A 25,221-nucleotide genomic window follows, 5' to 3' on the forward strand; every position below is an offset into this window, starting at 1 on the left:
GCAAAGGTCCAATGATTGTCTCATTACTTTAAAAGCAATCTATGGTTCCCTTACCATCACCAGTACCACACCACAATGACGTCTCTAAAATCAATGGTAGCACATTTATCATTGCATCATGCATTAACTCCCTTTGCCTAAACTACCAGTGGAACGTGTCATATTATATTGCGTATTTCGATCAGTAGTGATTGACTTTAAAGAAGAAAGATGATGCAAAAAATTGAACGCTTACCACATTGCTTATAGGGCTATTCCAGTTTGGTACTGATCTGTTCTATTCTCCCAGATGCCAGCAACATAATATCACCTATGGCTAACTAGTGAAACAGCCATGACGAAAATAAACGACAGAGAACCCCGTCATAATCACTACACTTGGAAAGGTGTTGCCCGAAATTCCTCATTATGAAGCAATATCAAGTCACTTCCTTCCCTGCCTGTCTTTAACTCCGTTATTTGGTCAAACAATAACCTGGAATTCCAAAGAGATAAGCGAGACGCCATGCACCTGGACTAGAGTTAATTAATTCAGTTCCCATTCATGTTAGTTATGTAAACGAACACGTTCCTAAATATCCTGCTACAGTATAACAAGAACAAATGAAGAGAAAAGGAAAGAGAAAACGAATCGTGGCAAGCGGGACACTGTAACAAGGGGCAATTTACGGCTTGTGCCGAAAGGGTGGGTTGGGTGGTGGCGCGTCGCGTTAATGGGAACACCACCCTTCGTCCAAAGCCCCCCCCCCCCCCCCCGGTTTTGCCGAAAGGGTGCGTTGGGAGCGTTGGATCGCGTCGCGTTGACTGGAACCCCACCCTTCGTCCAAACCCCCCCCCCCCCCCCCCCCCCCGGTTTTGCCGAAAGGGTGCGTTGGTACTTGTTCTCTTTTTCTCATGTAACCCTATAAAGCCCAAGCTATCTTGATGTTATTGTTTGATGTTTCATCGTCACATTCGGCACATGGGTAGAGCAACTCATAGTCTACATGACCGCATACTTGATTTTTTTTTTTCATGGTGACACATAGAGGGCGCTATTCACCAAAATATAAAGAAATACATAGGAAATATGCTAAAAACATGATTTTTCTGTATAATTTCTTTATCCCCACTATGTGTTATCATAGACCAATATTTTTCATATTTGCCACAAATGATTTGCAAGTCAAAGCTCATTATTTTTTATGGTCGAAATTTCTCAAGGTCACTACATGGGGGCGCTATTCATAACAAAATAAAGAAATACATTATGAGACCTGTGATGTATTGTTAGGAATAGGTACATGCATATAGTTATCATATTTCATATGCCAATAATATCGGAATTTTAAGTTTGCAGATTGATAATGTGATAAACAAATGATATTAGAGGTATAACTTGGGTGGAGGAATCAAAATGACACAAAATAGAATGGCAATCTTTGGAAAATACTGTTATTTTCAAGTACCTCTATTATATCTACTGTTTTATGGCATTGTCACAGAAAAACAAAGGAAATAATAGGAAGAACATTTCAGGGCCATAATTACTTCACATTTTGCTCCTTCAGCAAATTTCAGCCAAGAAACGCCCATTTTATACATTATAATATGGGTAATTGGAATTGGAACAGAAAAATATGCAAAATCTGACTGACATGGTTGTCAGTTTTATTGTTGCCATGGCAACCAGCAATATCAAATATAGCTTAATCATATGTCAAAATGTTTGGAATAAGATTTTTAGAAAAGTCACCAAATTTGGTTAAAACTGAATTAAGGGCGAAGGAGTGGCGAATGAAAATCGGGTAGGGGGCACAATGTGCCCCCCCCCCCCCCCTTGGGCTTTATAGGGTTAAAAGACGAGTTTTGAATTCATATCTAACCAACTGATATTAAACAACAAATAGCAATTAGACCAAACAGTAATTGGACGAAATGATGACTAGACCAACTGGTATATATTAGACCAACTGATATTAAACAGTCTATTAGACCAACTGGCTGTAGACCAAGTTGTAATAGAGTGTAAACCGATCCGGACGATAGCCTCTTTGAAATGGTTGTTTGAAGGTTAAATATAAATTCAATTCTTTTGATATTACGTAAGAAAAAGTACCAACGCACCCTTTCGGCAAAACCGGGGGGGGGGGGGGGGGGGGGCTTTGGACGAAGGGTGGGGTTCCAGTCAACGCGACGCGACCCAACGCTCCCAACGCACCCTTTCGGCAAAACCGGGGGGGCTTTGGACGAAGGGTGGTGTTCCCATTAACGCGACGCGCCACCACCCAACCCACCCTTTCGGCACAAGCCGCAATTTACAACATTAAGTGTGACAAAATTATTGAAGCAAACCCAATCTCCAAACTCCAATACAAAGCAAGGGAAATAGAGCAGCCGTGTTCACGGGTTACGTACACTTGATAAAATAATACGATAAATGACATCGGAGTAAAGCTGAACTGCCGAAAAAAAAAGAGAGAAAAAAAAAGAAGAAAGAACGGATAAAAGTCCTGCGGGGGTCGAACCTCTCGCCTTCCGGTATGGCGTTATGAAGAACCAGCGCGCTAACAGATTATGCCACATTGCTGTCCTGAAGATCGAGTGCAAAACTTAAATGTAAATACTATTGTGACAGTGTCGACTTGTGATGGCGCTATTCAATTTCTCACAAGTGGCAGCGTGGATTCGATCAATATACAGTTGCAAAGAAAAATTGGGAATCGTTCCGTACAGATTGCATTCTCATTTTCAGTTTTAAATTGCAAAATTGTCAACCTGATGAGGAGATTTGAAAACATAAAATGCATGATTACTAAAGCTTATTGTCTAAACTACAACATATTTATGTTTCAGAGGAAATGGAGCAAAATCAGATGAGGTAAAGGTGCTTAAACGTTGTCAAGTCAATGCATGGTTTAAAAAAAAAATCACCTCCCATAGACATAACACGTAAACTTGTCTGATTTTGAGTCTTTACCTTTAATCACAATTTCTAGTGTGATGACGTCATCATATTTCAAAACCATCACATGGACTTGAAAGGCAAATGTTCAAACTGCAACATATCTGAATTTGGGATAATATTGAGCTTAAACAACAGAGATACGAGCAAATGAATGTCAGAAACAGTACCTCAAAAAAATCAATTCCACTTTTTTCATCTAAAATGACGATATGATGACGTCATCGCGTTTTCCTGGCAATATTGATACCAGGAATGTTATTTACAATTCATATACTTTTGTAATATGCAATAGAAATATAGGGTCAACGGACGATTTAAAGAGCCATGGCGAAATAAACAAAGACATGTTTTTTCACTATATTTGCAGAAAGACGCGCACGTGGAATTTCAACTTTGACGCCAGTGCATTCCTTTGTTATAGGTCGAAATCGATCGGAAATCAATGGATATTGTTACTCAAAGTATCAGGAATCCAAATCAGTCAAAAAAATTGCATTTTCATGTTGCTTACGGGCTCTGCGCGCGGAATTGCGCGGACGGACGCGCACGCGAGAAAATGTTTGAAACGCTTAAAATTGTCTGAAACTTCGAGATTTCCCATTGGGAAGTCGTTTTGAGCCTTTTAAAATTTTGACGCGCGCTTACGCGCGCGTAATGATGACCTGTGTAACTAGCGTTAAAAAGTAAGATAGAGCGTGACCTGAACTTCATGTCCACCGAAAATGATACAGAAATGACATCTAGTTATGAAGTTATGATCGATCATGTGACAAGGTCCGAAAATCACAAAATGGCGCCTAGATGACGTCATAGATATGTTACTGTCATGAAAACCTTATTGTGGCTAGATTTTGTCATGAGACATGTTGACTGAAAATGTCATGTTATTTCGTTATGTCATTCTTGAGATATTGACGACACAAAATTGTCCAGAAAGAAAGAAGAATAAAAAAAAATAAAGAGAGATTTTGACAATCACAATAGGTGATACGCTGATAGCGTATCACCTAACAAGAATATTCCCACTGATGAGAAAGCTCAACTTTGTGCGCAGTAATTCATAATCTTTTATGTCATACATTATGCACAAGGAATAAAAAAATCAAAGATAGAGCCCGCATTGCATATGGACGCTAAGCCCGAAGATTGCATGCGATTTGATCATACGGGATCGAATGATTGGAGGGAGAATTGTTTGTGAAAATTGTGCGAAGTCGAGCCGAATTTGAGAGCGAAACGAAAGTTGATGATGAGCGGGGATACGGGAGGAACAGAGTGAGATGAACGAAAGGATAAAGAATTCCCCAATCTAGTTTGATTTGACCTAATTTTTCTTGTTCCCAGTTTGGCGCCCCCTCAATCTAAAAAAATCCCCACTGATTGTAAATAAAGCTGTTTAGCCCGACGGCATGTCATCTTTTATGTTGCCAAGAGGCATTCCTCAAAAATTATGACCTGATCGCAGGCAGTCAGTACGTGGGATCACAACATTCTTACATATTCCTTTTCTGATTTCTGTCATTCTTAAGGTTCTAGACAAAAAATTGAGGAAAAGAAAGAAAAACGAATATGGGCTTTAATCCAATAGTATCGTGTTTGATTCTATGAAAGTTGTCAACTCTGTCTTCTGAACACTTCATTGTTATTTTCTGTTGTGATTGCATCAAGTTTTGAGTTGTATTTTTCCATTAGTTGTAGGGCATTTTGATAACTATATAGTATGTCTTTCATTTGATATCACTGTGTATCATATGTCAACTGCTCAAAAACTGATATCCTATATACCTCACAGACATTTATAGTAAATAGATTATTCCTATAAACTCTTACTCGGCAACCGCCTGGTCTGCATAAGACATATTTGACTCGTGCCCTCGTGTGTTTGCAATTTGATATGTCATCCTGGGGCCATGTATTATTAGAGTCGCAGTCAATTGTAGGAATATTATTATTCATCACTTGGTGAGCCCTTGAGTTATGAATGATTATCAGTTGTAGAATCTATTGTTATTCTCTGTAGTACAGAGCCCAGGGGTACAAGTTTATGTAGGATGCTCAGCACTGATACCCCACCATGATTTGCAAATGCTGAACAGTCTGGGCTTCGCTTTCCATTTTTTTTTTCCTTTTCATTCATGGGCAAGTTTGAGTTTAGACACTGGAGGCTGTCTGATGGTTTTCCCATGAGTCTTGGTATTGTTCAGTCATCGGGAATGATTAACCCTTTTTGTGCCAGAGACTTTGGACAATGCGCACACTGCTATGGTGTTTTCTGTTCCAATCAACATTCAAAGCAGACAGAGGGTAAAGGTAAATGTGGCCGCGTGAGTTTACTTTTTCATTTTGTTTTCAAAGTCATATCATGAATTGTCATCCTTTTTAAAGAATGAAACTGATAAAAAAGAATTTTTTTCCCTGTCCAGTCGTAATAATCAACCAGAACTGTCACAGACTTTTGTCGATCTCATTCCAATAGTACTCAATTGTTTTTTCTTGAACTTCTTCTCTTTTTTTGTGTGTGTGCGTGTGTAACTGATTATAGCTGGTGTAAGTACAGGGCACTTTAGGAGAAAGCTGGCTTTGAGAGCTAAGTCAAGTTGTCTGAGCATGGATTAGGATTAGGAAGGGGGGAAAGGAACAGGAACAGGGGGAGTGCAAGACCCCCCTTGAGGGCAGGATTTAGATGCAGACTTCACCCCTCAGTGGCACCAGTGCAGTAAATGTTGAAAAAAAAGAAAGAAAAGAAAAGAGACTCTGAGTTAGAATCCTACGCCAAGGATGAGGCTGTGATAATAGCCTTACCTTGGTCAAAATCACAGAAGATCAGGCATGTCACACTGGCTGTGAACTTTTGAAAAGTCCTTGCACTTGTTCACTTTTTGGAAACTATCCATAAATCGAATTGTTTTCTCCAAAGTTTTCCTCATATTCTGTTCGTATTTCAAGCCATTGAGTCCAGTAAAAATCATCTTCTTCTCACAACCACATAAGTACCTCTGAATTCCACTGCAGTCCCCATATTTCTGATTTTTTTTTCTTTAACTGCAACAAGTTAATTTAAGATCTGCTCACCTGTGCGCATGTTTATCCTTGACATTCAAAGTTGCCTATAGGCATTTAGTTTTTCTCCCTTTTCATATTTCACTCTGGAATCATGAATTCAACAGACAGACACATTCAGACATCAAAATTTGTGTATAAAAACAGTTAAATTGTTCTGAAATACCTGAAATATCCAAAAACAAAGACGTCCTAATAAAAGTTGGGACCCACCTTTCATTAGGACCACTTTGTTTTACTTTTTTTTTTTTTAGATATCTCAGCCATTTCAAAACTGAGTTTCATCAAATAAACTTTGAAATCCTCTTAGAGTTGTGTGCTTCATTAAAGTGGTTTGTAATTATCTCACAAAAGTTAAAAGCTGAATCCCCCAACTCAACCAAAACTATATTATCACTTAAAGCAATTTTTTTTCTTCATTTATATTCTGTCTGAAACAGAAATAGAGTTGTCTCAATTGAATCAAAACTCGTTGAGATGTTGATGACAGTACTTTTGGTGCTTCTATTTATACCGACAACATGAATTGATCGCAAATTGACAAGATTGTGGGCATTAAGGATTTCCATTTGTTGCTTAATTCCCGAAGAAGCTTTTCTGGGGGAAGTATCACAATAAAATTGTCACTGCTGTCAGGTGTGGTGGAGCTTCGAGAGATTATGTTTGTACAGGACAGAGAATTGCCCAGAGGGGCTAACTAGCCTCCCCCCCCACCCTCCTCCTCCTCCTCTTTTTTCTTCTTCCTCCTCCCCCTCCTCCTTCTCCTCCTCCTCCTCTTCCCCCTCATCATCATCATCCTCCTCCTCCTCCTCCTCATCCCCATCATCATCATCATCATCATCCTTTTCCCCCTTCCCCTCCTCCTCCTCCTGTCCTTCCTCCACCACCTCATCTTCCTCCTCCTCTGCCTCCTCTTTTTCTACTTTTCCTCCAGATCCTGATATGCCTCCCTTGTATTTATCTCACCAGCCAATCTTAAGCCGCTTATGTTTTTAATCTGCCGAACAACACAAAGACAGTCTAGACACAGTTCTACATTTCACACAGGCCAGCCTTGTGCCAAAAAAGAAAAAAAAGAAAGGAAAGGTGTTAAACACTTCCGCTGATCATAAGATGTAGCCCACAAGATTGCATTATATGCCACTTTATAACATTATCCATTTTCTTTTGATGGTCTGCTATCAAGGAACTAATACGTTATGATGTCCATTCACACTGGATATTTAAATTCAGTATGCCAGGTCAGTGTGTAGTCCACACTGTAAAGCCCATTTCTCTTCTCCCGGCACTTTTTTTTTTACATATATAACTTTATTTGAAAGTCGCTTTGCAAACACAAGAGTGAGAAAGGTAAAGGAGGTCTGTAAGATTTTTTTTTTCAATTTTCCCTGCATGAAAGTTGGTGAAATTCTTGGAGTTTGTGAAGTTGATAATTGAGCAGACATGTTTGTCGCAGAGCGCTATTGTACTCTGAATTGCAATGACCTCCGTGCATCTTTAAACACTATTAGCTCTGACTGAGGCATTTAGTCATGCAAAATTACCCCCACTTTGTACTCTAACAACTCATCAGTGAGTGCTATTCTATCTCTGATTCCCCCAAATGAAGTAAAGTCAATGAAGTAAAAGGATGTTAAAAAGCAGAGAAGGTTTTGATACGAGAAGGAGAGTGCAGAGGAAGAAAAATCTATGAGGCGACGTAAACAGGGGACATTTTGAGAGGGTGTTGATGCAGGCAGCCCATCCTATTCAAAGGACAGAGACCGGTAGAGACCGGTATAGAGACGCTGTTAATCGCAGCACAAAAGACAGGAGTCGGAAGTATTCCTATTGTGGTCGTGTTTGTCGGGGAGACTAGCGCATCCTCGACTACCAACGCCTAGGGGCTGCAATTGTAAAATCATCCAAACACTTTTCATTTCTCTGTAATTCCTTGTTTTGTTGTTTTGAGGTTGTTTTTTTTTTCAGGAGTAAAAATTTGTAACTGACCACAGAAACATTATCCGTTGTTTTTGGGCAGTATTTCTCCATCTTGTGGCAGAAGAGATGATAGAGAGTGAGATGAAAGTAAAAAATAATGACGATTCCGCAGGCTATTGCAGCTAGATAATCCTCATAGAATTTGCAGTCCTTTTTTCAGTGTCATTATAGGACTGTCAGGCAACACTACAGCAAAAAAGAAAAAAAAAATGTGGAAATTCTACAGGGATTCTGGGCAAATTGTTTGCAAATCTGCAGCTTTTGTTTCAACATGCCACCAGCGCCCACCAGAGGAAAGATAGAGTGTCCTTCCCCAAATCTATTGCTCAGCTTGTGCTGCATTTGATCACGAACCTACATGTAATTTCTTTCAAAAGCACCTCAAATAATCGTCTCTGTCTTATTTTTATAGCAACACTTGAAGTTTACAGTCTTCATTTGTTCCTAAAGTTGAATGTGAATTTGTATTGATTGCAGTGCATTAGAAACGCATATTGTTGTCCGCGCAATTTTTACCATTCAATATCAGAGCATATGGAACGGAATGCATAGGCAAACGTATTAATTCCTCATAGGCTACCGTTGTTTCTGGCCATTCAAGATCACACCATATTCTCGTCTGTTGCACGAGCGCTTGCTGAGTGCGCAAACATCTTGTACCACACAGTTTTAGGGGCTTCCCCTTTTCAGTGCTGGGAAGTGAGTGCCGATCTGAGTTACATGAGTAACTTCAAAGATGAGTAGAAGTCCGGTATTTGTGCAGTTTATGCTTGCTCTACTTGATTGTAGATGATAATTATATTATATTGGATGGCTATGAATGGGATACCAGGGAATATTGCACGAGTTAGGGCCAATATTGCACGAATCGAAGATGAGTGCAATATTGACCCTAACGAGTGCAATATCCCCTGGTATCCCATGAATCAAGGTCATCCAATATAATTATTATCATCATCTATACTATCAAGTAGAGCAAGCATAAACTGCTCAAAATTACCGGGCTTCTTCTCGTCTTTGAAGTTGACTCGCGGCAGTCACGTCCCAGCGCTGAAAAGGGGAAGCCCCTATTAAAAACTGCGTATGAAACAAGCAACTACCAAGATGTTTGCGCGCTTGTGAATTGTAACAAAATGACGCGCTCTAGTAGTAAGCGTTTGCGCATTCAGCAAGTGCTCGCGCAACAGACGAGACAGAATTGAATATGGTGTGATCTTGAACGGCAAGTAACCACGGTAGCCTATGGGGAATTAATACGTTGGTGTATGCGTTTCGTTCAATATGCTCTGATATTGAACGGTAAAAAATGAGCGCACTACAATACGCGTTTTTAATGCGCCGCAAAAACGTCCTATATAGATGATAATATACATATATTGGATGGCATTAATTCATGGAATACCGAGGATATTGCTCTCGTTAGGGACAATATTGCACTCATCTTCGATTCGTGCAATATTGGCCCTAACTTGTGCAATGTTCTCTGGTATCCCATTCATAGCCATCCAATATAATATAAATGTTATAATCACTATTGTCTCTGCAATGTCATCATGTGTATTCATCAGCGTTAACATCACTCATTGTATCATCAACATCACCATCACCATCATCGCCATCATCACCATCATTACCATTATCACCATCATCATCATCATTGACATCATCATCATTGACATCATCACCATCATCGGCATAATTTTATCACCACTGTATCATATTTAGTACAGCTATAAAGACCTCCTTCAGAAATGTTGCCACTCCTTCATTCATATCAGCACCTCTAAATCTGGAGCTGAACGGAATCATCACTCAATCAATAGCACTCTCATCATTTCACTGCTGCTCGTACTTCTCTCGTGGTATACTCCTGGCGATAGTTTCTACGCACGCCCATCAACAGCACGGAGGGAGATCAGTGCCGGCGACACCTTCAATATTTAGAATCTATCTGGGATAAACTAGACAACAAACAGGGGGAATGGGGTAAACATACTGTAGCTGAGCTGTGGATGTGGAATGTTCCTTCTCCGGCCTAATCGCCATCACTCTCGACAAGTCGGCTGGAACCCTATCCCCCCTAGGGGGTGGATTTTTGCTCCCTTGTCTGGCATTGACAGCACCCAGGAGCCGAGCGGAGGGGGGTATAAGAGGAGGCGGATGGTAAACACCCTCCTAATGCAGTCTTCATTGAGCGCTTACCCGAAAACAGCGTCACGTTGTCGCTCCCTCATCTCGTCCTCCTATTGTTTTCATTCTCCCCTCCCAGCGAGTGTTTTTCCCCTTTAAATTAGCCCTATTGCACTGTAAAAGTGCAAAATATATTTTCTCTTAGATATGTTGTATACATGCAAACCAGTGCCTGTATATAAGAGTGTGGAAAGAGGAAGATATTGAAAAGAAATATATTTGATGGCATAGAGTATATTGAACTTGCTCTAGCTGTGGTGATGAAGTCTATTTCTGTATAGCATGCAATCAATAATCATATTCAATGATATGCCCCCCTCTAAGAAAATAAATCATTTATTGATTTCAGGTCCTACCACTGGGGTGTAGGTCCCTCACAGTTGAATTTCATTTATTTTCTTTGTCCAGTACGAATAAATATAGGCCTATGTCTAAAAAAGTATATTGGTCTCTAACATTTTCCTTTTTTCAATCTTTGTTTCACAATTTTGCAGGTACAGTAATATTACCCCATGTCTCCAATACCGGCTGTTCCTTGAAGCAAGAGGACCCCCTGGAAATGACCCGCTCCTTGGAACAGAGCCTGATAGTCACATGTGTGGGCAGCTTGTCTGAGTTAGGTAAGGAATACAGTCTGTTGAACATATACACCAGAGGGAGTGAATCAAGAGAAGGGAAAAGCTGATTAGTATGACACAGAGTGTTATGCTATCAGGTCAGAATGGATTTAGAATGCAAATATTATGCTATTTTCAATGCCATCTTGGTAATTACCATGTTTAGATTATCAAAAATAGGGGTAATGACAAGAGATTGCCAGCACAGGTATAATCCACCTTTATCCCCAAGGAAAGCTAGGCCTAGTGTTAGAAGTTTACCAGATCTCTCTCTGTCACACACACACACACACACACACACACAAAGCTTAAATGTTTCTGAAGATTACTCTGATTAAAAATAGAGAAAACAAACTTTTCTATAAAGAATGCACCCATTTAGGTGAGATAATGTTTGTGCCACAGGATTCTCAATTGTTTATCAATAGCATTCAGATATTTTCTTCTGGTCATTATTCAGCAGCTGTAACTCACAGTGGGGCATCATGTCATCATCACATCTGTAGACTGACTTGATGCAAAGGTAGACTTGATGCAAAAGACAGACTTTCTTCTCTTTAAAGGGATCCTATATTTTTGGGTTGAGCCTTAACTTCAGGTTTTTATCATTTTCGGTGAGATTGTGAGAAACCTCTTATGAAATATGAAAGAGCATGTAATTCCAAGAGGGATTCAATGTTTATTTGATGAAAATTGGTTTTGGAATCGCTGAGATATCCAAAACAGAGCGATCCTGATAAGTGTTGGACCCACATTTTATTACAGTCATTTTATTTTACTTTGTTTTTGGATGTTTCAGCTATTCCAAACCTCATTTTTATCAAACTTTGAATTCCTCTAAAAATGGCATTCTCTGTACTATTTCACAAGTGATTTATTGGTATCTTGCTAAAAAGTTAAAGCCCAATTTTCATCTCCACCAATACTGCACTTCTGAAGAAGAATCAAATGAAGCTTTATTTCAAGCAGGAACAGGTTGAGGATCATATCTCTTCCTCTTTGCATGTAGGAATTCGATCAATACAGTACTCTCTGCATAATCGGCTAGGCTCAGGCAGAGCGTTTCTTACCCGTTTAAGCGGAGTACTCGATTAACAGAAGAACACGTCTCATTCACAATTGACACACACAATATGTATGTATGTACATGCATTGTATGCTTAACACGCGTGCTTGCAATGCACATTTTACATACCTTACACTTGCTCAGTCACGAGCAATATTATGGACAAATATGTCTTCAGAAAACTTTGTCGTTTGACTATAGACTCCTCGTTAACACGCAGTCGTTTTCCGAAATGAAAACGTCTCTTTGCGTGCACTAGTCACGTAGAACCTCGGGTTACTTTTCGAGAAGTGACTGGGGAAAAGCAAATTATGGGGCTGGTGAATGGCCTGATTTTCATTGCAAACTTCTCATATTGTGAATGTTGTTGCAGAGCAAGGGAGGAGCGCAAGTGTGTTCAACTCCTGTCTGTCATTCATGATTTCTAAAAGTTTTTATCTGCGATGAAATGTGGGTAGAAGTTAGTGAAGAAGAAAATTATTTACCCCTTTATGCGGGGAGGTAACCCGATTATCAGGTAATTTTAATGTGCATTGGAACTGATTTTGACATTACTACCCAATTAAACGGAGTACCCATTTAAGCGATACCCGATTACGCGGAGAGTACTGTACTACATGTTATTTATTTGAAATCTTGAAACTTTGAATTTGGTGAATTCTCTTTTTTTTTTGGTTATCTTTATCAGTTTTTTTTTTAATCTGTACTTATTTTCTCTCTGCATTAACATGGAGTGGACTTTCTTGTTGTCGTCATGAATTCAAGATGAGTGTCAAGTGTCAATGTTTGTATCCCATCAAAATTTATTTTCTATTTTTATACACCACAAAAAACAACCACAACAACATGGCAACAGGTGAGCTGGTAGGCAGAGCGAGGCACTATCATCAGAACCTGCACCGCATTGCAGTGTCGCCCCAGAAGCGCCACGGGGTCACATGGAGCCCTGACGCCCTGCGTACCCTGTTCCACTTCATGCGGTGCAACCAGCTGGAGAATCACCACGATTGTCCAGCGGTGCAGTTGACACCAGAGAGGTATAGCCATTTCTCTTCCATCACCAATGTTGAGGGGGAACGTAATGATAGTAGGTGCAGTTTATACCATCAGTGGTACCAATGGTTCTTTCTGGCACCACAATGTCACCTCTATTGTCCAGCAGTGCAGCTGACACCAGAGAGGTATACCCATGCTCTTGCAGGCACCATTTCACCACCAATGTTGAGGGGGATAGTAATGATCGATAGTTGGTGCAGTTTACACCATCATTGGTACCACAATGTCACCTCTGTTGTCTGGTGGTGCATTTGCTGCTAGAGAGGTATAACCATGGCTCTTGCAGGCACTATTGCATCACCCATGTTAAGGTGGATGGTAACGATAGTTGGTGCAGTTTACACCATCATGGTACCTCTGGTTCTTTCTGGCACCATTAATTGTTAGCTCAATTGTCCAGCTATGCAGCTGAGGGGAGATTATAGTTGGTGCAGTTTTTACAATAGGGGCACCAATGTTTGTTTTTTTTTTTTCAGGCACCATTATGTCTGTTTTTTTTGTGCTTGTTGTTGTTATACTCTTGTTCTTTGTTTTCTGTTCTTAGTTTTGTTTGTTTGTTTGTTTGCTATTGTGCGGCAGTTGTTGTAAGTTTTGTTTTCTTTTAACCCATGATCTTCTGATATTTCTTATTAACTGAAGTCTTTTTGGAATGTTTAGATCATGAAAATGCTCCTCATTTTACCTTTATTATCATCAGCCTCGTAGGAGCACAGTGGGAAAATGGATAAGACTCTGACTTTTGATCAGACATCCCTCCTTTAAGACCTGCCTGGTGCTTACATTGTTGATCAGGATGTTTTAGGTACCATGTCTCTCTCAACCCAGGTGTACAAATGGGTACCTGGTAATGCTGAGGTGATAATAATGGCAGGGCCCTCTGGAAAAACAGTGCTAACACTTAAGAGGCTACCCTGGGGGCTGTGTAAATAAGACCATTTATCATTATCATATTAAAAGTTTATATTACTTATATATTCCCCTCAATATCAACCCTTATTCCGTATTAAAGGGAATCCCTTGTGCTTATGAATAATGATGAATTATTTCTCTGATCTCTCTCACCCTTTCCGCTGTGACACTCCAGACCATACGTCATCCTGCCACCCCTCATGGAGTGGATCAGGGTTGCCACCACGCACTGTGAGCACCGGCTGAGCAGCGTGGTGGACAGCGACGATGTCGGGCAAGCTGCGCGGCTCCTCCTGCCCGGGATCGACATGCCCATCCGTCCACTCAGGTGAGTCGGTTCAATGAAATCAAATAAACGTAGAGTGTTTCTTGCACATAACAATTGACACTGTCATATATACCTATAAAGACTCAAACGGAGGCAGCGCCATTTGACTGGATTCGATAACGATGAGTCGACAACGCTGTGCCGATACGCAGCGCGAGCTGTATTTGATCATACATAGATAACGCGGAATACTGTATCTATGTGTGGCTCGAAACCATATAGTTTGGTAGATTCTCTTAGTGACTGCTGTGTGTTTGGGAAAAGAAATATTAACTGTAAGCTCTGAAAATACATTTCTATTGTGGAATGAGAATATCTTAGTCATGCTATCAAAAAGGGGAAAATTAAGGTAGATATGATTACCACATGATATGTAATGTGAGATTCTCACAGAGTACACTGTCGTTTGTGCACCATCTCCCCTTCCCCTTCTCCCAGGAACGATGAGTCCCTGTGCTCCTCCAGACACCTGGACGCCTCGCAGTCTGCCTCCCGATTCCAGCAAGACCTGGGCTTCAGGATGCTGGCCTGTGGGAGGACAGACCTGGTCCAGACGGCAGCCAGCATGCTGGGACCAGACGGGATTAACACCATCAGTGAACAGGTACGCTGGAGACTCTGTCTGATAACCATCTCACCTCAGCAATAGGAATAATGATGATGGTGATGATGATGATGATGATGATGATGATGATGGTGATGATGAGCAACACCATCAATAGACAGGTGGGCTGGAGACTCTTTCTGATAGCCATTTCGCCTCAGCAATTAGGAAAAATGATAATAACTATAATGATAATGATTAACACCATCACTGAACAGGTGGGCTAGAAACTTTTGCTAGCCATCTCGCCTCAGAAATAGGAACATAGTTACTGATAATGATGATGATGATGATGATAATGATGATAATGATTACTATTATTATAGTTGTTATTATTATGTTCATTATTATCATTATTATTATTATTATTATCATCATTACTATTATTATTGTTATTATCATCATCATTATTATTATTACTTTAATAGTACATTATTTGTCTGGTTTCTTTTTATTTTCCTTTGTGTCTGTCTGTATGATTATATATATTTTTTCTTCTGTCTGTGTCCACAGGGGATGACTGCCTTGATGTTGGCCTGTGTGAGAGGGGATGAGGCAATGGTCCAGCTTCTACTGGACAACGGTGCCAAGCCTGACATTCCGGTGAGCCACACCCCGTCTTTGTCGTCTTCTACAAAACCAGAAATACTCTGAGTAGATACACAATGTACATTAGTAAACGTACTGCCAACTATGTTTATTGCAGGATCTAGCTGTGGCCCCCTGTGAGTTACAGTTTACTGTAAAATCAGAAATCTTTGTGTGCATAAAACTTCCATGAATTTTGCCAGGAGGCAGATTCGCGAAAGTGAAATGCATGCAAAATGCCGCAAATGTTTCAAAAGGCAGTTACGACTATTTTTATGGAAAGTTGTGAAAGTTGTATAGAATTTGAGTTTGTTCACTGGATTGCGTCTGCGCTGGTCTCCATGTTGCCCAGGTCCCCAGCAGCAGCCAGAAGTACCCCTGTGTCCATCCAACCATCAGACACTGGACAGCTCTCTCGTTTGCGGTGGCCCACAGACACACCTCAGTAGCTCAGGTAACTTTTTCTCTCTAGGATGAAAGTTATTGCTGGTAGCTGTCGCTCAGGCTTCAGTAGCATACAGCTACACAAGCAAGTCTGAATTTGAATAAGTCTCTCTTTTATTATAGTTTGTTTCTCATGTTCACCTGTATTTGCAGTTTAAAAAACAAGCAAACAAACTAACTATCAAACCCTAGATCCATAGATATAGAGTTTCATCAGTTTGTTTAGAATGATTTTAGTAGATACTCGTATATTACATACTTTATGAATGTGGTGGGTTTATTCACACATTCAGCTGACTTACTTGTAAATGTAAATGGTAACATTGCATAGTTAAATAGAATAAAAGTGCACTTATTGTCCACATTCTGTCTAGGTATTGTTATAGGATAATTCACACTAGTGATAACTGTTTATTTTTGAACATCCATTTTCTACATTTAAAAGTCATGGCCCATTGGTGTAAAATGTATTAGTAACCATGGCAACCTGTCTCCTCTCTTCTCCAAAGTTGCTGCTGGATGTTGGGGCTAACGTTGAAGGTGGACCCGGAGAGAATTACACCCACTCACCCCTCCAGCTAGCATCCGCTGCAGGTATGTTGGGTTTCACTTGTTCTCATTCATAGTACTTTCAACTCTGAACCTCCAGTCAAGGTTCAAAGGTCAAGTGTCATACAGAAAGCTCCTCCTCCTTGTGCCGCAGCCCCTCTCAAAATAAAAGCATCAAAAGTTTGTCCTGTAAATTCTACTTTGCACCGTGGATTACAAGTGCGGAATTTAGCAGATTTTATTTGGGTAGGAGTAATGTCCCATTTTATGTGCTTTGACGTGATAATCAGACCAGTCCTTGAAAAAGAGAAGTAGTCCCTTTTTGGCAGGTCCTCGATCTTGACTTTTACGAAAATCTATGTTTGGTGACATTTGGAAGTATAACCAGGGGAGCTCTTATGTGTCATCTGAAAGTTTTGTAGGGTGATGTTAATAAGGAGGAGAGGTTTGCGGTAACACCATGTGTATGTAGTCCTTGAAAGGACTGTTGTTTGAGAAAGAAGAACCTAGAAAGAGGAGATTTTAGGGGGGAGGAAACATAGGGAGGGTGTAAGGAAGGCAAATAGTGACTGTCAACAGGCAGCGGTGAGCTGGAAGTTGAGGTTGCACTGGTGGATATGGGAGAATAGGAGACAGGGACAGTTTTAAGGAAGAACAGAGTGAGAATCGAGTAAAGGCTCCTGAAGTTGATGGTGGGAGAAGTATGAACTGAAAATGAAGGAGGGGGATAAGGAGAAGGTTGGAAAATCATGGAGAAAAGAGAGAGAGGTGAAGAAGATATGAAGAGTTTTTTCACAAAAACCGATAAGTCCATTTTTGAAGATTTTGAAGTACAGTCTCTGTCATAAAGTACAAGATAATACCTTTTAAATGATATATTGGTCACTACATATAAAGGTACATTTTTGAAGTTATGGTCAAAAGAAGCAAAATCTTTCTTATTATTCTCTTTGTTTTTCTCGACCTTTAATCGCAAATATCTCCATTTGGCAAATATGGACTTATCGGTTTTTGCAAACAAACTCTTCATATATTCTGAACGATGTATCACAGAATGGAGCAAGAGAAAACAGGGACAGTAAATGGTTAATGATGCAGACAATGGAAAAACAATTAAAAACTATGAAAAGTAAGAAATGAGGTGGAACCTAAGGAGAACTTCTGCGGGCAAGGAAAAGAGAATGATAATTGAAAGTTGCCAGATTCTCACTCTTATTCCCCGCCCCCATCTTACTATCTTATCATCTCCCTCAGGTTTCCACAGCATGGTGTGCCTTCTTCTGTCTAAAGGTGCAGACCCTTACCTTACCACGGTCCACAGAAATGGGATCACCAGTAAAGGGCACGGTAACTCATTCGCCCTGGCAGCTGCACATGGTCACAGGTAAAGAGATACATGTAGAACTGTGCTCTGTAAAGTGAAAGTTTCACAAGTTAACGCCATTCTTGTCAATTTGAGATATTTGAGAGTTAACCTGCAAAACAAACAAACAAACAAAGAAAATGAAGAGAAAATATCTATAACTTTTACAATACTCCTTTTTATGCAACAAGTGAGGTACAGTCAAACCAGTCTTAGCAGCCACCTGTGTGGCACCTGCCAACCTGCCATATATGGCCACTTGAAACAATTCCCTCCAAGAGAAAAGGCATGTTAAAGAAACTGTCTATAGCAGCCACCTCTCTATAATGGCCAGTTTTTCAGTCTCCCTTGGGTGGCTACTATAGACAGGTTTGACTGTGTTATTGGACATGGTTTATTCTGCTGTATTTGACTATGGGCTTACTTTTTTATTCTAGTCAGTTATTGTGTAATCAAGATCATACGAAATTTTTAGGTATTATTTTATGCTCTGCGGAAGAATAAAATGAAAAATATAATTGAATTCAATTCAACTGAATAGAACAAAGGGAAACTGAACAAAGTAAAATCAAAATGCTATCTAATCATGTGATGACTTCAACAAAGCATTCCCGGACAGACTTTTAGTGCGAGCAATAATCTGTCTTCCCCATATTCGATATCCTTGGAAGAAATGTCTTGAGGAAGCTCCTGGAGCAGCCTCGTCTCATCCGCTCCTCCGACATCCTCTCCCTTGAGGAGATCCTAGCCGAGGGGTCGGACAGTCCTCGGGAGAGGAACGGTGCTAAGTCAGGCAAGAACAAGATGGCACAGACACTCCAGGTGTGTACATTGTGATTCTTGAACAGGATTGGTTTTGACCTTCTGTCTTCTTGGACATAGTATGTTAAGAGTTCACAGTTTATTTAGTCTGTTACTTCTTTGATATATGTAGCTGATATATCGGTGATATATCCGTGATGTATAGGTGATATATAGGTGAGATATAGGTGATATGTCGGTGATATATATCGATGATATATATCGGTGATATATCTGTGATATATAGGTGATATATAGGTGAGATATAGGTGATATTTTGGTGATATTTAGGTGATATATGATATATAGGTGAGATATCGGTGATATGTCAGTGATATATCAGTGATATATCAGTGATATATAGGTGAGATATAGGTGAGATATAGGTGATATATAGATATAGGTGATATATAGGTGATATGTAGGTGATATATAGGTGATATGTAGGTGATATATAGATGATTATATCAGTGATATATGTTTGATTCCTGACTAAAATCTTCTGCCGTGTTCCATCAGGAGGCAATGTACCACAGCTGTGAGCACGGTTACCTCGACATCGCCATGGAGCTCCGCAGTCTGGGCGTGACCTGGACCTTCCACAGCTGGCTGGAGACGCTACGCACCGCACAGTACTTCCACCGCCGCGCCATTGTCCAGTGCCTCTTCCGCGACTTTGGCTCAATTGCCGTCGACGAGGACTTTGAGGAGCTGATCCAGGACGGGCTGCCGCTGATGTTTGAGATCTTCAGACAGAGCAAGGTGGGCGGGGGGGTTAATCTCTAGTCTTGATTCCAGACAGCACGGCTACCTTACCCATCTTTGAACTCACCAGTTTAACCCTTTAGCAGCTATGTTTGCTATTTGACACCTTTGCAGCTTGCTTTTATTCTCAGTGAACACAAATGTCCTAAGACTTATCGTAAAAGAATACAAACTGCATAATCCAAATTACCGTATTCACTGGCGATAAGGCCGCAGCGCTAGATAATCTGCACCCCGACTTTGGTGATGAAAAACAGAAAAAACAATCTGAGGGGTTTTGTTCTGATCACAACTTCATTACTTCTCTTAATTGCTGGCAATTATTACCAGCTGATTTGTTGTTACTGACCTGTTACCATGGAAACTTCAATAACTGAAAGTTGCTGTTCTTGAGAACTACATTATGAAATAGAACTCTGAAGTAGCACTAGCTGTGGAATTGTTTTAGTGTTTATCATATTGTATTATACAATGTAGTAAGTTATTATTTAGCAGGTCATGCATGTATAATTGCTCTGAAACATCTATCCCACTTCTTTCTCCCACCAGAATGAGCTGGTCAGTAAACAGCTGGCTAATGTGTTCTCTCATCTCATGGGACTGGATCCGATCCCAGACATACCCTGTCCAGGAGCCATGCACGCAGCCAGAATTGGTGAGATTTGATACCAGTCTCTTTACAAAGTACAAGGCTTCAGTACAATATCAGCACAATGTCATAAGTTTTCTTGCAGAATTATCTTGTAGATGTTTTTTTTTATGTTCTATTAAAAGATTGTGAAGTTGTGGTTATTATTCATTCATTTTCTACTTCATGTGATTAATCATGCGATGTCATCTCAAATATACTTGAACAGGGTTCAAATTATATAAACTTTTGTCTATGCAACATTATACGAATAATTTATGAGTTGTGAGTGCATAGGGCACGAATATCGCACGAGGCGCGAGATAAGCCACTGGTCTATTCAACAAGGCGCGTAGCGCCGCGTTGAATAGACCAGTGGCGAATCTCGCGCCGAGTGCGGTATTACGTGCCCCAATGCATGAACAAAATCATAAATTATTCGTTTTATACAACACCTTGTCCACAATCACAATACTAAATTAGTGACCGCTAACTCAGGAAGGCCCAAAAATAAATGTAACAATTAGGCCGAGAATTGTAAACCACCCTGTGTACTGCTTTCAAACACTCGTCATGATTCGACCACACAGTCACAGGAATCACAAACTCCGCAGGGTCTATACCCATTCTACGCTAACATTAGATCGAGTTAGGCCTGACTGTTAAGCCTACCTGAGACGTCGGTAGATCTAGTAGTAGGTCTAGACTTTCTCTATTTCCGAAAATGATTTTGTATAAAAACACAGAAAAATAATCAAATTACGGTTTCTCAACTTGAAATGAAGTCTTGATTTTGGGATCACTGTGGTCCACGTAGCAGATCAGAGTCAAAACTAAAAACACAGCAGTAGGTAGGCCGCATTACATGCAACTAGCTAGGTAAAGTAGCTGCGCGTACACGTTGGACGTTGCAGTACTCCGCCGCCGCGACTGGTCTGTTTACCGGCAGCGCATCGCAGCGCAGCCGGCCAGCACGTACAATGTAGTTTGCTGGCGCTTTGCTGCTGTGAGCCACAGAACTCTGTGAGCGGCCGGCCATGCATTAGTAGCCCCCCACGAAGCCGTGCTATAGTACCTTCGAGCCGTGCTATAGGCCCATGCCAGGGGCCTATTGTATGGCTGTCACTGTCAATGAGTTTGGTAGGTATTTTCTATTGAATGTCATGTGACATGTTCTTGGCCAATCACAATTCGACATCATTCTGAGGTGTTGTATAATTGGTTATACGCACTGACTATTCTGTAGTGTTTTATTTTCTAATCACTGTCTGCTGAATTATTTCCTGGACTTTTAGTTATATTAAGATAGAAAGGTATACAGACAGACATACACACAGATATACAGACAGATAGATAGATTAATAGATTGCTAGTTGATAGATAGATAGACAAATAGATAGACAGAGAGATGTATGGATGGACTGATAGATAAATTGATTGAATGATGGATGGATGGATGGATGGATTGATTGAATGATGTAATGATGAATTAACCCGTTGAGGACCAGTCCCGAGTATACTCGGGCAGGTGTCTATGGGAATTGCGTGTTGTAGCAAAATCAAACCGTCCTCAACGGGTTAAGAAAAGGGAAAGCCTTTTGCACAATTTTCAAGTAAGGAAACACCTTTATTAGACATTACATATTTGAATCAGACTCATATCTTAATATTAATAGCCTTGCATACAGATGGAAATGTTGGTGTAGTAAGTGAATGCCCTACCCATTCCCCACCCCCACCAACAGAAAAGGGAAAGGGGAGAAGAAATTGAACAGTGAAGTGATGTGCATTGATAAATAAGATTCACTGAGGAAGTAAAGAGGAATATAATGATATGAATTTTTTCCAAACCTGTGCAGACCCTCAGTACATCAACAACCCTGAGATGTCCGACGTCACGTTTGTGGTGGAGGGTCGGAGGTTCTACGCCCACAAGATTGTCCTGGTGACGGCATCCAAGCGATTCAAAGCCATGCTGTCTGACCGGATGCTGGACCCCAAGAAACCGGTGGTGGAGATCAGCGAGTTCCGCTACGGCGTCTTTCAGGTGAGTAGTCCTCAGAAAATGGATAAAGATGAAATGGTAAAGCATGAAGTCTTGTCTACCTTATCCTATGTATCACCACCATCAGGGAAGCCATGGTGTACCAGTCTTTTTCACATTTAATGGCTTGGAGGGTGTATGACTCCCACCAGTATCACTGGCAGGTTTCAGAAAGAAATGGTAACAGTCTCTGTGAGTCAGAAAATTACAACTTGTATGCACTGATTGGTTGGGTTTCCTTCCTCTTTTAAGGGGAGACTTTATTTCTGCACTTTCTGCAAGTAAATTCCTGATATGTTTCAACAAAATATTGGCATAAAGTATTGATTAACAGAAGGAAGAAGCATTATTGTGATGCCATTGTAGTGTTGGATTCACGATTATAGTTTTTTGAAGTTGAGCCAGTGAGCCAATTTACCAAACAGGCCTGTAATATGAATCTCAAAGATTTTAATGATTTCCGAAGTGTGAGATGGCCAATGAAATTCCTTCTCCTTCTCCTCCTCCTCCTCCCAGCTCGTCATGCAGTACCTGTACCATGGCAGCACAGACAACATCCGAGTGAAGCCGGGAGAGCTGAATGAGGTATGAGGTGTTACTAAATGAGCTGAGCCTACCAAAAAAAAGTTTCTGCCCAAGTATATCTTAGTTCGTACCATCTACATCAGTGTAATGCAATCACCCATCTGTAATAATGGCATTGGGAGTGGAATTCTGATTAGTTGGGTGCTGTATATTTTTTCAACTCATTTTCGCTATCAATCTAGGAATTAATTCATCTATTCATCATTTGTCTGATTGTTACTAGGTTGTTCATAAATGTATTGTTTGTATGTTTAGTTATTCAAGTTTTCATTATTTATTTATTTATATTTATTTATTCACTTTTTGTTTGTTTGTTTGTTTGTTTATTAATTCATTCATTCATTTATTTATTCATTCTTTATTCATTCTTTTATTTATTTTATGTATCTATTTATTTATTTATTTTTGATTACTTTTTATTTATTTATTTATCTATCTATCTGTCTTTTCACATTAAATTTTCTATCCTTGTATTTGATCCTTTTTGTACATGATATTATCAATGCATAACAGTCATTTATTGTAATCAATATTTCTGTTTCCTTTTATTCTTCTCAGCTGATGTCAGCAGCCAACTACTTTGCCCTGAGTGGGCTCCAGCTGTACTGCGAACGTCTGCTGAGCCTGGAGCTCACCTGGGACAACGCCACCACCATCTACAGACAAGCCAGGGTGAGCGGATGGGAATATAGGGGGAATCCCCCGGGAGGTGGTGTAGCCTTCACTCAAGGCCTTGTACCTAATAGATTTCATCTTCTATGCATTATGTCTTAACTGGTGCAAATTACGAGGCACTGGGCAAGTTGCACTAGTTGCCGGTGTCAGTCGCTGCCACTCGCTCACGTATTCACTCCTCGCGTTATGGTTCAATCTCCTGACATTTTCTCGCATTTTGATAAAGTCATTTGGTGTAGAATATTTAATCTAAGGCATGTGACCCGACGGAAGGCTAATGGTGGTGCTGTGGTCTGTGTTTAGGGACAGCAGCTGAATCTGAAGGGAAGGTTGTGGGTTCAAGACCATGGTAGTGAAAGCATGATTATGCAAACTATGTGTTGAAATTTTCTTTGCTGTTATAATGAATTTTGTCATGATGAATGATGTCATTATGCTATTCAATCACATTCTTCATTAGTGAGCAAAGTCAAATTGTAATCCATCGTTCTCTTCTGGAATGGAACTTGACAATATTAGATGTCAAAAAATAGAGGACTGGGGCAGACTCTCATGCATGATAAAAGAAGATTGTTTTCAAGATTCAGATGTAAATGGAGCCAGCCAAATGATATATTAATTGAAATGGATTTTCATGTATTTTCAAATGTGATAAATATATTTTGTCAGCATTGAACCAATATAAGACAAATAATTATGGAAATGAAAAGTGGAGCCATGTAAAAAAAAAAAATAATAATAATATCCACTCCACAAACAGGTAATAATTCATATTCATTTTTAGTTGTACGTGTACATTGCGCATTCAAGGTCATGAAAGCTTTAATCACTATATAGATTAATAGTCAATTACTTCTCCAGTTTAGCTGTCACTGACACAAATAGGAGGATAGGAATACCAACCCCTTCTCTCCTCTCTTCTCCTCAAATAGTTCTAGTCAATGATGGTAGAGTTTATCCTCCCGTCCCCCCAACTTTTGACATGTGAATGGTAGTTTTATTGTTATGATGAAAAATATGTGTGATTGTGATAACTTGAATATTGTTGCAGGGAATAAGAAGCGGTTGAGGAGGGAAAGTGAAGAAGAGGATGGTGAAGTTTATGAGGGAAAAAAGAGAAGATGAAGAAGAAGAAGATGATGAGTAGATGAGAAAGAAGTTGATTTTTTAGTAAAGTTATTTGTATAAAGCAATAATGATTGTTTATGAAAATGAGAATAGAGGTGTTAGAAGTCGTAATTGTGATATATCAGTTTTTGTTTTGTTAATGGTAAAGGTTAACTGTATTTTTCAATAGTTAACATTTTGTAATGCATGTTTGTATATCTGAATGTATTCATGCTGATTCATGTAAGATGTCCGCAATTCAGCCTGCGGGCTACAATGGATGTTATCCAATAAATACCTTTCAATCAATCAATCAATCAATTTTTCAGCTGTACGGTGCTGAGGCCCTGCTGGACTACTGCCACCGTTTCTTCCTCCTCAACATGCCCGAACTCCTTGCCAAGAACGAAACCTTCAAGAAGCTGGTCTTCCCGCCCAAGCAGCACCCCTGCGACCTTCCCAGCATGCTCCGTGACTCGCTGGCCAAGCGCATCTACGACACCTACAGCAAGCAGACAACGGTTTGATTGACTAGCTGAGAGTCTGCATGGGGGTCCACTAACTGTACTTGCCTCTTCCCACTGGCCTTTTTTTCTCTCACACTTTCTCCATCCATCTCTCCCTCCCTCTCTCTCTCTCTCTCTCTCTCTCTCTCTCTCTCTCTCTCTCTATATATATATATATATATATATATATATATATAACTATCTTTCTCTCTCTTTGTCTCTTTCCATCTGGCTCTTTCTCTATCTCTTTCTTTATCTCTCTCTATCTATCTATTTCTCTCTCTTTTGCCAATATATCTGTCTATCTTTTTATCTTTCTATCTCTCTCTGAGCCATGGCAGATGAAAGAAAGGAGAGGAAGTCACTGTTTGCTGTCCATTCATCTGATCACAGAGTGAGAGAATAAAGC

The 25,221-nt window shown here is 40.1% G+C and overlaps 1 protein-coding gene across 1 annotated transcript in view; it reads left to right on the top strand.

Moving 5' to 3' along the window:
- The window catches only part of LOC139742474 (ankyrin repeat and BTB/POZ domain-containing protein 2-like), a 73,525-nt gene extending 48,692 nt beyond the window's left edge, over window positions 1–24,833 (top strand). The window contains exons 2-16 of the mRNA XM_071653011.1: window positions 10,672–10,797; window positions 12,717–12,897; window positions 14,001–14,153; window positions 14,592–14,757; window positions 15,271–15,360; window positions 15,698–15,799; window positions 16,299–16,383; window positions 17,593–17,722; window positions 18,373–18,523; window positions 19,022–19,264; window positions 19,817–19,922; window positions 21,755–21,942; window positions 22,456–22,524; window positions 23,083–23,196; window positions 24,636–24,833. Of these exons, the coding sequence (XP_071509112.1) occupies window positions 10,672–10,797; window positions 12,717–12,897; window positions 14,001–14,153; window positions 14,592–14,757; window positions 15,271–15,360; window positions 15,698–15,799; window positions 16,299–16,383; window positions 17,593–17,722; window positions 18,373–18,523; window positions 19,022–19,264; window positions 19,817–19,922; window positions 21,755–21,942; window positions 22,456–22,524; window positions 23,083–23,196; window positions 24,636–24,833 (2,102 nt within the window). The remainder of the gene's footprint in view (window positions 1–10,671; window positions 10,798–12,716; window positions 12,898–14,000; window positions 14,154–14,591; window positions 14,758–15,270; window positions 15,361–15,697; window positions 15,800–16,298; window positions 16,384–17,592; window positions 17,723–18,372; window positions 18,524–19,021; window positions 19,265–19,816; window positions 19,923–21,754; window positions 21,943–22,455; window positions 22,525–23,082; window positions 23,197–24,635) is intronic.
- The last annotated feature ends 388 nt before the right edge of the window (window positions 24,834–25,221 follow it).

Source organism: Diadema antillarum, unplaced genomic scaffold, assembly GCF_040938485.1.
Source record: "Diadema antillarum isolate AM-2024a unplaced genomic scaffold, OU_Dant_1.0 seq00001002_RagTag, whole genome shotgun sequence".
NCBI lineage: Eukaryota > Metazoa > Echinodermata > Echinoidea > Diadematoida > Diadematidae > Diadema > Diadema antillarum.